This window comes from Tursiops truncatus, chromosome 16, assembly GCF_011762595.2.
Source record: "Tursiops truncatus isolate mTurTru1 chromosome 16, mTurTru1.mat.Y, whole genome shotgun sequence".
Classification (NCBI taxonomy): Eukaryota; Metazoa; Chordata; class Mammalia; order Artiodactyla; family Delphinidae; genus Tursiops; species Tursiops truncatus.
The window spans coordinates 46,562,964-46,578,302 of NC_047049.1; the positions used below are offsets into that span (position 1 = coordinate 46,562,964).

The following is a 15,339-nucleotide window of genomic DNA, read 5'->3' on the forward strand; positions in this document are numbered from 1 at the left end:
CTCTAAAGCAGTACTTAGGGGGGAAACTATAGCACTAAACACTGTAAGAAACTAGAAAAATAAGACCAAATTAAACACAGAGTAAACAGATGAAGAGAAATAATAAAGATCAGAGTGTAAGTTAATGAGATACAAGTTGGCAAACTACCACCTGTGGGCTGGCTCCCTCTTTTTGTAGACAAATTTTTGCACAGACACAGCCCTGCTCTTTCACTTACGTACTGTTTATGGCTGCTTTCTAGCTACAACAGCAGAGTAGGTAGTTTTGGCAGAGACCATATGGCCCGAAAACCTAACATATTCACCATCTAGCCCTTTAAAAGTTTGCTAATCAGAAAAACAAAGAAAAAGACATAAAGTCAGTAAAACAAAAAGCTCTTTTTTGAGATTAATAAAATCAGTAAGCCTCTAGCAGGACTGATCAGGGGAAAATAGAAAAGACACGAATCGCCAATAATAAAAATGAGTGAGGTGACATCACTACCAAATTCTAAAAGGATAATAAGGGAAATATTATGAGCAACTTTTTGTCAATAGAAACAACAACTTAGATGAAACAGACAAATTCCTTGCAAGACACACACTACAAAGCTCACTCAAGAAGAAATATGTGTATATGTTATAGAAATTTAATTTATTAAAAAACCTTCCCACAAGGAAAAGTCCAGGTCTAGGTGGCTTCATTGGTGAATTCTATCAAATATTAAAAAAAAAAAAATAGTAACTCTACACAAACTCTTCCAAAAATATTGAAACAGAGGGAATACTTACCAGCTTATTCTGTGAGGCCAGCATTACCCTGATACCAAAATCAGACAAAGACATAAGAAAAGAAAATGGCATACCAATATCCTTCATGAATATAGATGAAAAATTCTAAACAAAATTTTAGTAAATTGAACCCAACAATAATAAAAAGGATAATACATCATGACCAATTGGAATTTCAGGAATGAAAAGCTAGTTTAACATTTGAAAATCTGTCAGTGTGATTCATCATAATAGCAAACTAAAAAAAAAATGTGATCTCTCAATAGATACAGAAAAAAGCATTTGACAAAACCCCAATATCCATTTCTGATTAAAAAAAAACTCTCGGGCTTCCCTGGTGGCGCAGTGGTTGAGAGTCCGCCTGCCGATGCAGGGGATGCGGGTTCGTGCCCCGGTCCGGGAAGATCCCACATGCCGCAGAGCGGCTGGGCCCGTGAGCCATGGCCACTGAGCCTGCGCGTCCGGAGCCTGTGCTCCGCAACGGGAGAGGCCACAACAGTGAGAGGCCCGCGTACCGCAAAAAAACACACACAAAGAAACAAACTCTCAGCAAACTGGAAATAGAGGAGAACTTCCTCAACCTGAGAAAGGACATCAACAAAAAACCTACAATAGATATACTTAATGGCGAAAAGTTGAATGCTTTTGCTATAAGATCAAGAACAAGATAAGGATGTCCACTCTCACCACTTCTATTCAACATCCTATTTGAGGCTCTAGTCAGCACGATTTGACAAGAATCAGAAATAAAAGGCACCCAGATTGGAAAGGAAGAAGTAAAACTGTCTTTATTCGCAGATAGCACGATCACCTGTGTAGGTGCACTGGCAAGTCAGTGGGGAAAGGATCGTCTGTTCAACAAATGGTGCTGGAACAACTGGACCTCCATGTATAAAAGGATGAACTCCAATCCAAAACTTGCGTCATATACAAAAACTAACTCATAGACCTAAATGTAAACCCTAAAACCATGAAACTTCTAGAAGAAAATCTAGGAGAAAACTTATGACCTGGGTTAAGCAAAGATTGTTTAGATACAAAACCAGAAAATTTGCTAAGTTGAGCTTCATCCAAGTTAAAAACTTCTGCTCTTGGAAACGCACTGTTCACAGAATGAAAAGAAAACACACAGACTGGGAGAGATATTTGCACAGCATATATCTGATAAAGAACTTGTATCCAGAAGATGTAAAGAACTCTCAAAACTCAATAATGAAAAATGAGCAACCTCCTTTAAAAATGGACAAAAGATTTCAACAGACATTTCACCAAAGAAGGCACATGGATGGCAATTAAATACGTAAGGAGATGTGCAGCATCATTAGTCATTTGGAAAATGCAAATTCAAACACAGTGCTCTACTCCTACACACCCATTAGAATGGCTAAAAGTAAAGAGACCGGCCATACCAAGTGTTGGTGAGGAACTGGAAGAACTGGAACCCTCATACACTGCTGGTGGCAGCATTAAGTGGTGCAATCACTTTGGAGAACAGTTTGTGGCAGTTTCTCAAAAAGTTAAATATACATATATACAAATATACATAAATAAACATACATACATGAAAAGTACTTGAAAAGTTAAACACACAGGCTTAGAGCAGGACCCTGGGCGGGGGCATGAGACAGCTGGACATGAGAGCATCTGTCAACCTCTGGGCAAGGTGGATCCAGGTTTCATAAATGAAGCTTCTGTGACGTGGGTGGCCCTCTTTAGGAAAAAGAATTGAAAAAAATGAGAAATTCCAGTTAGATACAAACCTGAGTATTCATTTAGGACAAACAAGTAACCACAACAAATTCTTAGAGCCATCCATCTCCAGGTCCCTTTCTTCTGAGTCATCTGGAGATGTTTTTCCAGAAAAGCATACATGGAAAAGCTTCCTGGCAACACCTGGCTTCCCTTCCCCACATGGGACACTCGGCCACCCCAGGCCTCATGGTCCACGTTGAGTGGGACCCTAAAGATGCAGAGCCGCTGTCCCCTTCTCAGTGGCGGTGCCCTTGCCCCGTGAATGACCATGCAGCTGCCCCAGCTGTGGGCACAGTCTTTGTTTTCCATCGGCCTGCACTGTCTCTTGGGCTTCAGGCTCTGCTGTCTCAAGCTCCCTTCCTCTCCACCTCTCCACCGCTGCAGTGCTGCTGCCCAGTTGCTGCCTGGACCCAAAGGAGCTGGGCTAGTGTGTGTATATTGCGGGTCTCAAAAGGCATCCTAGGACCCTGGCGCACCACTCTCCTGAGCTTTGGGCCCCGTGGGCCCCTCCAGCCTGCTTTCCCGCTACCCAGCTTCCAGGCCTCACTTGTGGCACTCCCCCAGCAAGGATGCACCTCATCCCGTGCTCCAGCCCTCAGAGCCGTCCCCTCGGTTTCCCTAGTCCTCAGCAGCCTTGCTGTGACCACTGTCAGCCTGACCCCAGCAGGTCGCCTCGTTCATGGGGAATGGGGGGAGCAGGGGGTGGGGTCCCAGCCCCAGCCCAGAGCTGGGGACTTTGAATCCCTGGCTCTGCCACGTATTAGCTGTGTGAATTCAGACAAGTTCCTTAATCACTCTGTGCTTCAGTTTCCTTGTCTGTCAAATGCAAATAGTAATAGTACCTCGCTCAGAGGCATTGTGAAGATGAAAGAATCCTAGGAGGGCAGGCGAGTCTGTCAGCTTTGTTAACTGGAAGAATCAGGCACCACTCTAGTTCACTGGAAGGCAGGTACCAAGAGCTCAGTAAGCACTTAACTCCTGTCTGGTCTCTGTCACTGGGCTGCAGGCCCCAGCAAGGGTCAGCCTGGGTCTCACAGTTCTCCTGTCATCCCACCCCCTTGGGAACACGGATCTCTGCGACTCACCCCACCAGCAGATAAGCCCGGTTAGCTTATAGTGACATAGGTGACATATAGCACGTAGTGACATTTAGCTGTGCATTTCAGATGTGTGAAGTTGATTTGAATAAAATACATAGCGAAGCTCCTCTGGCATCCAAACTTCTCTGAGCTGGTGTCACATCTGCATGCTTTTTCCTACTAGTACCCCAGGATGATTTTAATGCTGTGGAGAAATAACAAAGAAGACAAAGGGAGAAAAAGAAACCCAAGAGGGCCCCAAAGCCAGATGTGTGACGTGGGATGTGGGAAGGGGGTGGCCTGCCAGTATAGAACCAAAAAGCACAGCTGTTGCTGAGTGGTTTCTGGAGAGACAACCTTCTCACACCCCAGGGAATGAAAGCCAGCTGTGGTCGGGACTGGAGAGAGCCCTACGGGGGAGGCCCCCCGTGTCCTCCGGGGTCCCTGCAGTAAGCCTGTTCTCCCTGTCTTGCAGGTGGTGCCGGGGAGCGGGAGAAGGTGCCGGCCAACCCCGAGGCGCTCCTGCTCATGGCCAGCTCCCAGCGGGACATGGAGGACTGGGTGCAGGCCATCCGCCGGGTCATCTGGGCCCCGTTCGGCGGAGGTACGGCCCGTAGCGCGCATGCTCACCCTCTAGAACCCTTGCCTCCAGGTAATCACGCCCCTCCGCCCTGCTCTGAGCCTGCAAGATCCCTCTCACTCAGGTAGCGCTGGCTGAGTCCCACGCTTCCTACTGCAGACAGGCAGTGTCGTCCTCTTCTGCTGCTGGCCCTCAGGGGTCACCCCTCGGTGCACTAAGCAGGTCCTCACAGGGGAGATTTGGGCCACTTTTCAAAAGCATGCCCTCCTCCGCCTGGATAGCCCTGAGGCTTGTGTGTCCTTGCCTCCCTGTGTCCAGACCCTGCTGAATGCTGGGTGTGTATGGGTGGTCTACACTTAGGCCAGAAGTGGACACTCAGGGTCATATCGGAGGACGAGGTACCGTGTCCTTCCCTCTGATGCGGCTTGTGGCCCCTGCATGGTTCTCTGTCCCTGACCTGAAAACAAAAGTTGCCGTTTACTCACCTGCTCCTTTATTCTACACTTTTATTGGGTGCCTAAAGTGTATGGAGTGGTATTCCAGGTGCTAAGAGTTCAGTGGGAAACCAAAGAGAGGGTGCTTCTGCCCTCCGCTCCCCCTCCATTGTCCTGGGGGACACAAACGATAGGCAAGTAAAGGTGACTCGTGACGTCTAGTAGGGAGAAACGCAGGGAGCAAAGTGGAGCCAAGTGGAGGATGGAGGGGGCACTGTGTCAGGTGTTGTTCATTAAGCCAACTTAATGACGTCACCAGGAGATCCAGGGGGTGCTGGGGACAGCGTGCAGGCAGAGGGACCAGCGAGTGCAAACGCCCTGGGTTGGGAAAGGGCCATGGAAACACGAGGACCCTCAGGAAGGCCGGAGGGTCTGAGGGAGTGAGGACAGGAGGATGGAGGACCTGAGGCCTTGGGGACATAGTGGGGCTTCCAGATCTTGTTCTAAATTGATGGGGCACCAGGGAGGGCTCTGAGCAGGAGACAGACACAGCTTGATTTATATTTATAAGAAGAGTCATCTGGCTGCCGTGTGAGGGGTGGGTCATAGAGACAAGAGTGGCTGAAGCAGGCTGGGACAGTTGTTGGACCCGGGTGCGGGGCCTGGGCGCATGTGGGAGTGGAGGAGACCGTGGAGAGCGGTCAGCTGAGACGTGTTCTGAAGGTGGGGCTGCAGGGTTTGCTGACGGTCTGGACATGGGGCGCAGGAGAAAGGAACGCCGCCGCCCAGCTGTGCAGGTGCTGTCTCTGTAGGTCGGTGTCCCTGCGCAGTCATCCTGAAAAGGGCTTTTAGAAAGGTTCACCATGTCAGCTGGGCTGGGGTCACCAGCCCCCAGCTAACTGTGGAGACAGGGGCCTTTGGGCCAGCTGTGTTCTGACCACATGAACCGTGGACATCCTCTCTCTCCATGTTTCACAGTGTTTGCTGCACCATCCAGGCAGGGGCAGAAGCTCACCTTTGGGGGCTTCTTCAATGGCTCCACTGTTAGCCATGGCCTCCCTGCTCCCTGGTGATCACAGCACCTTTGACCCACAGCCCCAGTTTAATGGCCTGGGAAAACCCAAGCCCACCCAGGAACTTCTGCAGCCTCCACGGACTTCCTTTGGTGCAAAGTGGTTGAAAGTGACCCAATGGCACAGAATAGAGCCCAGACACCCATGCCTCTGGACTTGGATTTATGACAGGTAGCACCTCTGAGCACCAGGGAAAGGAGAACATTGCCGTGGTCTTGGCTAGCAAGAGACTCTTTAAATGAGTTACAAAAAGCACCAAGTATTTAGCAACAATACAATGGAGAAATAAACACAATTCATTCTTACAACAGAAAACTCTACAGCAGTGAGAATGAATGAATTACAGCTCTACCCAACAGCATGCATGAATCCTAAAAACATACCGTGAGACTAGGGCAGCCCAAGAACATGCTGTGATTCTATTTACATAAAGTCGGAAATAGGGCAGAAGGAAACCATGTTATTTATGGGTAAATAATTAGGCAGCAAAAATATAAAGAAAAGCAAAGAAGTGAATGCCATAAAGGTCAGGATAGCAGGCCTAGTTACACAGGTGCTCATTTTATAATACTCTGCATCTCTGTGCGTAGGTGCTTTAAATACTTTTTGAATGTCTGCATATTTCACTACATAAAAAATCAAAACCTAAATAAAACAAAGAAAGGAGAGAAACTAAAGGTCAAAGAGGCTAAGTAATTTGCCCAAGATGACACAGCTAGTCAGGAGCAGAGCTGAGAAACAGAGGCACATGTTCTGACCCCAAAGGCTGTGTCTTGTCCCAGCCCATCCAGGGCACTGTCACGTCACATGTGGTCTACCTGTACTCAGTGTGCTGGCTCCCTGACCCACACACGTGCCTGTCTGCCTGTTTTTCTCTGTCTCTCTGTCTGTCTCTGTCTGTCTCTCTCTGTACTTGCTAAATGGGGACCATTTGCAGAATCCCACATAGAAACCAGATTTGCCCCTCCCCCGGCCCTCATTCCCCAGCGTTTATCAGACTTCTCAGGCTGTGTGCCGTGTGCCGAAGAAGTCACAAGAATGAAAACAGGAACCACCATCAAAGGCGCTTATCTCCTTTCTACCAGAAATATAGAGGAAAGGCAGAAATCCCAGGGGTTAGCGGTGGCAGACATGTCCGGGCAAGTTTGGCACTTGAAGGGGGTCTCCATCCGCCTCTGCAGGTTTCGTGGCAAAGCTGTTATTAGCCTGGGTTCCCCTGGAAAGGAGGCTTAGAGGATCAGCCCTTCTTTCACTGTTTAATAACGGAGCCCATGAGCCCTTTCAAGCATATTTGTCCTGGCAGAGAGCGGCCACCTCTGCCAGGCACCAGTGGGCAGCGTGCCTGCTGCAGTCAGGGCAGAGCCCGGGCACCCCACAGAGAAAACGCCGGCCAGCGGGGCAGGGGAGCCGGTCACTGCCGACGGCCTGCCCAGGGGTGGTCCTGATGGAGTGCCTCTTGTCTGGGCATTCATTCAACCAGTCATTCATTCACTCGAGGATGTGTTCTGGGGGCTGGTAACACAGCAGTGAGTGGGACAGACAAGGTCCCTGCCCTCGTGGGGTGTACATTCCAAGAAAGGAGACAGACAGCAAGCAAGTAAGCCTGGTGTAGGTTAGATGGTAGAGAGCGCAGTGGAGGCAGATGAGGTGGGGAGGGCAAGCGGGAGTGATGGGGGCTTGGAGTTTAGTGACATTTGAGTAAAGGAGATGAAGGGGTGAGTTACGCATGTATCTGGGCAGAGCGTTTTGGAGGCAGACGGCGGGGGTTGGAAGAGCAGCAAGGAGGCCAGTGTGGCTGGAGCAGAGCCTGTGAAGGGGGAGAGAGGAGGTAAGGGCTGGTAAATCAGTAGGGCCTTGTCACGGTGATGACTCTGGATTTTCCTCTGAGCGAGGTGGTGTCATTGGCAGGTCTTGAACAGAGCAGTGGCCCAGCCTGACTCAGGTCCCAGCAGGATCCCTCTGGCTGCTGTGTTGAGAATGGATGAAAGAAGCAAGGACAGAAACAGGGAGACCAGTTAGGAGCTCGTTACACAGTCGTGCAGGTGAGGGGTGATGGCGGCTTGGCTCAGGCTGGCGTGGGTGATGAGGAATAATTGAGTTCTTGATATATTTTGAAGGTAGAACCAATGGTATTTCCCCTACTGGAATGGGTGAAAGGTGTAAGAGAATGAGAGAAGTCAAGGGTAATTCCAAGGTGTTTTGATCTAAGCCAACTGGAAGGATGGATTAGCTGTTAACTGAGATGAGAAAGAACACAGGAAGTGCAGTTGTTTGGAAGGAAGATGCAGAGTTCACTTTGGGGCTTATCCTGGGATACATGTTAGGGGCTCAAGCTTAAGGTATCACGTAGGCAATTTGACATTTACGTCTAGAGACCAGGAGAGAAGACTGGGTTGGAGAGAGAATGTGGGGGCCATTGACACATAGATGGGGTTTGAAGCCATGAGGCTGGATGAGACACCATGGAGCTAGTGGAGGGACAGCAGAGGACCAGGGCTGAGCCCTGAGCTGCTTCCAGGTGGGAAGTTAGGGAGCATAGGAGAAGCCAGCACAGGGGATGAGGAGAGCCAGGAGCAAGTGGGCTCCCTGGGCTGAGTGAAGAGAGCATCTAAGAAAGAAGTATCTGTGCACTGCCAATAGATCAACCAGGAGAGAACAGATGGTGAGCACAGTCCATGGTTGACTTGTCAAGGGTGGTTTTGGTGGAGTCCTGGGAGTAAAGCCTGATAATAGTGGGTATGAAAAAGGATGAGAGGAGGGGAATTGGAGTGTGATCATAGCCAACTCTTTCAAAAAGTTTGCTGTAAAGGGAAAAAGAGAAATGGGACAGTAGCTGGAGGAGGGAGTCAGGTGAAGAGAGAGTTTTGTTTATTTTTTTAAGTTGGGAGACAAAACATCAACGATGGTACAGGTGAGGGAGAGAGGAATTGCTGGAGCACCAGTATCTCTTGTGGATATAGATGGGAAATTCCTCAACAAAATACAAAGAAATTGAATCCAGCAATATATAAAAGGATTATAACCATGACCAAATGAGATTAATCCCAGGAATGCAAGGGTGGTTTAACATCTGAAAATTAATTAATGGGATACATCAATAGAATAAATGACAAAAACCACATGATCATCTCAATCAACTGAGAAAAGGCATTTGACAAAATCCAGCACCATTTCATGATAAAAGCATTCAACAGTCTAGAGATAGAAAGGAATTTTCTAAACCTGCTAAAGGGCATCTACAAAAAACCCCACAGATAACATCATGCTTACTGGAAAAAGACTGAATGCTTTTCAGGAACAAGACAAGGATTCTCCCTTTCACCACTTCTATTCAACACTGTACTAGACCAGAACAATTCTAACCAGAACAATTAGGCAAGAAAATGAAATAAAATGCATCCAGATTGGGAAGGAAGAAACAAGTAATCTATTTGCAGATGACATGATTTCGTATATAGACAGTGTTAAGAAATCTACTAGAAATCTATTAGATCTAATAAAAAAATTCAGCGTGATTGCAAGATACAAGGTCAATTACACAAATCAATTTTATTTCTATACAGTAGCACTGGGAAAACTGAAAATGAAATTAAGAAAACTTCATTTATAATAGCATCCAAAAGAACAAAATACTTACCAATATATTTAACAAAAGAAGTACAAAACTTAATACTCTAAAAATGACAATACATTCTTGAAAGAAGTTAAAGACCTAAATAAATGGAAAGACATCCCATGTTCATGGATCAGAAGACTTGATATCGTGAAGAGGGCCCCACTGCCCAGTGGATCTCTGGACTTCCATGCCCCACTCTAGGAACACGGCCCCTGGGGAGGCCCTGTTGGGCAGCACCTCCTAGCCAGCTCTCTGTGAAAAGGGGAGAGAAAGGAGTCACACGATACCAGGGCTGCCTGGCATCTGATGGGTGCTCATGGGTGAGTCCTTGCCTTGCCTGGTTATCTGGAGAGAGCCAGCAAGCCCTTGAAGGTGCCTCTTATGTGCATAGGAAGGTGCTTATTAGCAGAGCCGGTTGCGTTGAAGTATTAGAGGAGTCAGAGTGAGCACAGGTTTTGGCATCAGGCTGCGGTCTGTGTGTGATCTGGCTCTGCCCCTTGCTTGCTGTGTGACTCTGGGCATGCCACTTACCCTCTCTGTGTCCTTGTCTGTAAAATTGGAATAAGAATATCTTCTTTGCAGAATTGTCATGAGAATTAAGAGAGAAAATGGATGCAAAGTGCTCAGAACTCTCAAAACTAAATAGTTCTATTCATTCAACACAGAACGTCTGCCACGTGCAGGCGGGGCACACAGGAGGGATCAGACGGAGCTTCCATTCTACTCCCCAAGACAGAGAGTAACAGGAACGTACATCTCATGGCACAGAGCAATTGTTCTCATCAGAACCACCCAGAAGAAAAGGGAGACTGTTTTATCCTCCCCCAGAGTTTCCAACTCACTAGGATTTGTGTTTCTAACAAGTTCCCGGGTGATACTGATGCTGCTGGTCTGGGGCCCACACTTCGAGAACTGCTGTGTTAGAAGGTGGTGAGTGCTACTGAAAGAAAAAAAAAAAAATAGAGCCATTTAAAATACAGTAGCGAGGGTGAGCCTAATGATAGAGTGACACCCAAAGTCTTGAAGAAGTGAGAAAGTGAGCCAGGAGGATGTCAGGTGGAAGTGTGACAGACCCAGGCAACAGCTTGGGCAAAAACAGAGAGCATCTGAGGTGGTCTTGAACCAGCTCGGAGGCAGGTGGGATGAGGGAGTGAGGGACAGGGCCAGATGCACAGGAGCCTGATGGCAGAGGAAGGACGTGATCTGATAGATAGTTAAAAGGGCCGCTCTGACTGCTGACCAGAGCGGGAAAAGGGGAAGCCGGGGGACCTGTTTGCAGTAATTCAGGTGAGAGACAAGGGTGCTTACACTATGCTGGGTGGTGGTGAAAGTGAGCAGATTCCAAATCTGTTTTGAAAGTAGGACCTACAAGATCTCTTGGATGTGGGTTTGAGAGAAAGGGAGCAGTGAAGGTGGACTCCCAGGGGTCTGATCGAGCAGACAGAAAGAACTGTCATTAAGTGAGTGAGGAAGACACGGCCTAGAGCAGGTTTGGGACAGTGCAGCAAGACCACAGCTCTATTTGGGCATGTATGGGTTTGAGATGCCTGTTAGTCATTAAAGCAGTGGGCATCCTGAGTGGGCAGTTGGATGCAGGAGTCTGGGGGTCGGGGTTAGCGCTCAGTAACTGGTAGCATGTTAACTATCCCCCCTACCCAGTGGCACCGGTGAGCAAAGCCCAGCAACTGTCCCAACGTTACAGGCAGCAACACAGAGTGACAGTCCTGGGGCCAGGAGCCTGGTATGGGAACGGTGTCCTTGCCCAGAGTGACAGCTCCTCGCTGGGGAGGGGCACGAGGGGCCAGGCGGCAGCCTTGCAGTGGCCATCACAGCTTCGCTGCCCATGCCGGACCCCACCCTGATGTGTGTGTGGCTCTCACAGGCCTCTGGAGACTTTCCCCTGAGCCCCCTCAGAGCTGTCAGTCCTGTCCTAAGTTCCTCAGAAATCATGGGGGAAACAGGGGGACGAATGCGGCTCCCAGAAGCCACAGGGCAGGACACTTGACCTGGAGAAAATCCAGCCTCAGGACAACTTGGAGGTACACAAAGCAACCTTGTTAGTCCAGCTGGTTGTGGCCAGTATTTGCTGGAATGACATCTCCAAACGGAAGCCCTCGGGGCACAGTCAGATTCAGGATGAAAGGTCACTGACCCCAGCCCAGGCTGGCAGTGGTGGAGGCTGAGATCTTAAGTGGACCACTTCTCCCCAGCACTGCTTGCTCCAGATCCCAGCCCTCTGGGAGATTCAAGAAGAGAAAGTCTTATTTCGATTTCCCCTGGATGTTAACCCACCAGGCCAGTGGGCCTGGGTCTTTCCTGGCAGCCTTTCCAAAAGGGGAAGGATAGGACTGTCGCTGACCTGGGCTGGGCTGCAGTCACTGAGCCGGCAGGAGGGGCACTTGAGTCTGATCCTGGTACCCTGGGCCCATTCTGGTGGGCCCTGAGGGGCCACATGCCACGTGGAGGAGAAATTGGTGCTACAGGCCTTGGACCCCATCCAGCCCCAAGCTCACAGAGGCCAGATCCGTCCTCTTCTTAGTATATGGGTCAGTACACAGCACCCTTGGGCCTCCTTCCCCTGCAGCCCTCAAGGCTTCTCCCCTGAAGTGCTCCAGGAGCCTTCCAGCTTGGATCCCCAGGACAGGGGAAATAGCCCCCAGCCACAGACCCCACTGACAGGCGGCCGGGGAGCCTGGGGCCGTTTCCCAGGAGAACAGGGTGGAGGAGCAGCTGCCTTATCTTGGGAGAGCCTGGCAAGCCAGCAGGGGTGATTTATAGGGGGCTGCTCACCACTGCTTCCTGTGAAACTCAGGATGCTAACTGCTCAAGTAACTGCCTTTGACCCACCTTGCTGGCTCGCTAAGTCTGCCTTCCCTCCCAGCGGCTGTGGTGGAAATGCCCCTGCAGCTGGGTCTGCCTGGCTTTCCGTGTGTGGTAAGAAGAGCTCAGATCCCAGGGCTGGAAGAGTTTGTCATGGTCATTGCTAAGATGAGGCCAGTGGAGGTGTGTACCAGCAGCACTGCGTGATGTCCTGGTGACTCCCAGCCGCAAGGGGAGAAGTTGGGTTGAGGTAGCCACTCTCCAGGGCAGCTGTTTGTTCAGCGTGCCCCCGTGCGGGGCTCTGCACCCCAGCTGACCCTCACAATAGCCCTTTGGAATCAGTCCTGCTATAGCCCCGTTTACAGGTGAGGAGACTGGGCAGCAGAGAGGCTCAAGTAATCTGTCCAGGTCCCAAAGAAGTAAGCAGGAAGCCAGCATTCTAACCCAGAGCCCTGGGGCTGGATGCCGGGTCCGGAGAGAAGGATGCCGGGAGCCCTCGGGGTGTCCTATGGTCGGGTTCGCTGGCTCGCAGTTTCTTCCCAGACAGCCTTGGTCCTCCACATCAGTCAGAGGAAAGAGGAAGGGGTCTCATGCTTGCCATTTGCTACTCTTGACAGTGGTTCATTGTATCAAAATTATATTGTAGAGAGGGACAGAGAGGCCCAGAGAGGTTCAGCAACTTGCCTAACAGCACACAGCAGGGTTGGGAGCAGGGGCAGCCTGCCTCCAGGGTGAGCCCATCCAAGGGTGCTCTGTTGCCAGGCACCATAGTCTCTGGATCTGCGTTGTCTTAAGAGTGGTGTGGGGACGGGGGAGGGAGGCAAGACTGAGGACAGAGGTAGTCCCCGAGGTCCTGGACCCAGCCCAGGAACGAGAGCCACCCCAGCTCAAGAGGTCACCTGTCACCAGGTGCTTGTGTGAGAGGACAGATCCCCAGCCTCTCAGCTCCCTGGCCCACCCCAAGAGGAAAGTTTCATGACTATCTTTGCATACCCATCCCCCATCTCAGGCCCCACGGATTAAAAAGACCTCCACAAGGTGACGTGGGTGTTGACCTGGCCAGGGTTTAACCTAGAGTTCATTGTGGCAGTGCGCATCAGAGTCCAGAGCTTCTAAATGGGGGGCAGCTGCAGACCTCCATCCATCCGGGGAATCTGGGCAGGAGGTTGGGTGGAGGGATTCCCTAGAGATTGGCCAGTCTAACTCTCTGACCATACAGGTGGGGAAACCGTGGCTCAGAAAAGAGAAAGCAAGTCAGTTGCCAGAGCCCTCTGCCTACCTGGGAGGACCCCCCTCCCCCGGAGTAGGTGCCTCCCCTGAGCCCTTGGACCCTTCTCTTTAACATGGGCAGAGCTGATCAGACCTTGGGGACTGTGGGCCATGGGGGCTCCAGGCTTTTCCGGCAGGTTGAGGGCAGGATACTCCCTGACTTACGGCCCCCTGGCCCCATGAACCACCCCTCCCGCCTTCACGTGTACCTGAACGCTGGGAGGGGAGAGCACCGAGCCCCTCCCCACGTTCCCAGCACTCGGGAGGACTTCAGCGCCCACCCCGCACACTAGCATCAGGACCAGGACTAGGGGGCCTCCCTGGCCTGGGGCATAAAATTTAAGGGAGCACCAAAAAACTCAGTGATCAGGATGAATATTTAATTTTTTAGAATGAAAATTAATGCTAAAAAATCCATTATGTTAGTTTCCGATTGCTGCTTTAACAAATTGTCACAAATTCAGTTTAAAATAACACAGATTTATTTGCTCACCCTTCTAAAAGTCGGCAGTCGGAAGAACTGAATTTTTGTGATATTGAAGATACTGAAATCATGGCGTCAGGGCTGGTTCCTTCTGAGAGCTCCAGGGGAGAATGGATCTTTGCCTCTTCCGCTTCCTAGAAGCTGCTCACATTCTTGGGTTTCTGCTTCCCTCCTAATGTTGCCTCCTCTTCTGTAGTCAAATTTCCCTCTACCTCCATTTTTTAAGGCCCACTGAGATAATCTAGTATAACCTCTTGTCCTCAATCCTATCTACAACATCCCTTTTGCTAGTTAAGGTAGCAACGTCACAGGTTCTAGGGATTAGGACATGGACGTCTCGAGGGAGGCATTGTTCAGCCCACCACAACCATGATAAACAGACTATCAAAATTTTAAAGACAGGATCTGTGGGTGGGATTAGGGTGAGGCAAATGAGGCTCTCACAAAGTCTGTGCAAGTCCAGGGTCGGATCCTGTCTTTATTTAAAATTTTGATATTTTGTTCCTCATGGATTTTTTGGCATTAATTTGTATTTTTTTAAATATCGCAAAAATATTTCTCTTGATTACTGAAATTTTTGGCACCCCCTTTAACCTTGCACCTGAAGTGCAAAATTCACTTGCCTCATTCTGGTCTAGGCCCTGCTTAGTAAGAGCAAGAAAAGTGACCCTACCCTACACACTGGATTTCAGATGAGCTCCCACCCCTTCCAGCCCCAGGGCTCCCCTAAGCCCTTCCCTTACAGAATTCTGCCCACAGACCCCTGGGGACCTCCACCCCTTCTTCTGGTATTGCAGGGCCCCAGCTTTGCTTCTCTGTCCACCTGCCCTCCTGGTGAATGCCTGAAGCTGTGCACCCATCTCGGTCCTCACACTTTGCACCCTCTGGAAATGTGGGATTGTGGGTTTTTTTCTCTGGGATAGAATCCTACTCTGGGAAGAACTCAGGCTTTGCAGAAAGATAATATAGGTTTGAATTAACGATCTGTTACTTACTAGTTGGGTGACCTTGGGAAAATTACAAAACCTCTCTGAGCTTCAGCTGCCTCATCTGTAAAATGGGACATTAATACTCATACAGCTCAGGGCTGCACAAGACGCTTGTGTTAAGTCCTAAGCACCCTCCGTGGCACTGGGGCGCTGGCCCCTCGGCAAGGCAGAGGGTTGGAGCCCTGAACGCCAGCTCCACAGGCAGCAGCCCAGCTGTAGACTGGGCTAGGCACTCACCCCGCTGCTTGACCCAAACCGAAATCACCTGGCCTCCACTTGGAACACCTGCCTCCCATTCTGCGGGGCGAGGAATTTCCTAAAGCGAGCCCTTGACCAGGAAGAAGGGGCGGATCATTGGAAGTTGCTAGTATTCCTACAGGTGCTTGTAACACCGAGCGTTAGGAAGAAGCGGGTCAGAGGTCTGAGCCGGGAGCGCCACGGGGGCCGACTCCAGGAGCAGCGTTTCAGGAAC

General features: G+C 50.0%; 1 protein-coding gene across 6 annotated transcripts in view; it reads left to right on the plus strand.

Moving 5' to 3' along the window:
• Positions 1–15,339, plus strand: part of ARHGAP22 (Rho GTPase activating protein 22) — a 202,839-nt gene that overhangs the window by 144,202 nt on the left and 43,298 nt on the right. For 3 of the 6 annotated variants that reach the window (XM_073793356.1, XM_033842536.2, XM_019925708.3), the window contains exon 4: positions 4,078–4,254. The exons of 1 other annotated variant lie outside the window; for it this stretch is intronic. In XM_073793356.1, coding sequence (XP_073649457.1) covers positions 4,078–4,254 — 177 coding nt within the window. The remainder of the gene's footprint in view (positions 1–4,077; positions 4,255–15,339) is intronic. 2 more of the 6 variants (XM_073793357.1, XM_033842537.2) reach the window with 1 other exon arrangement.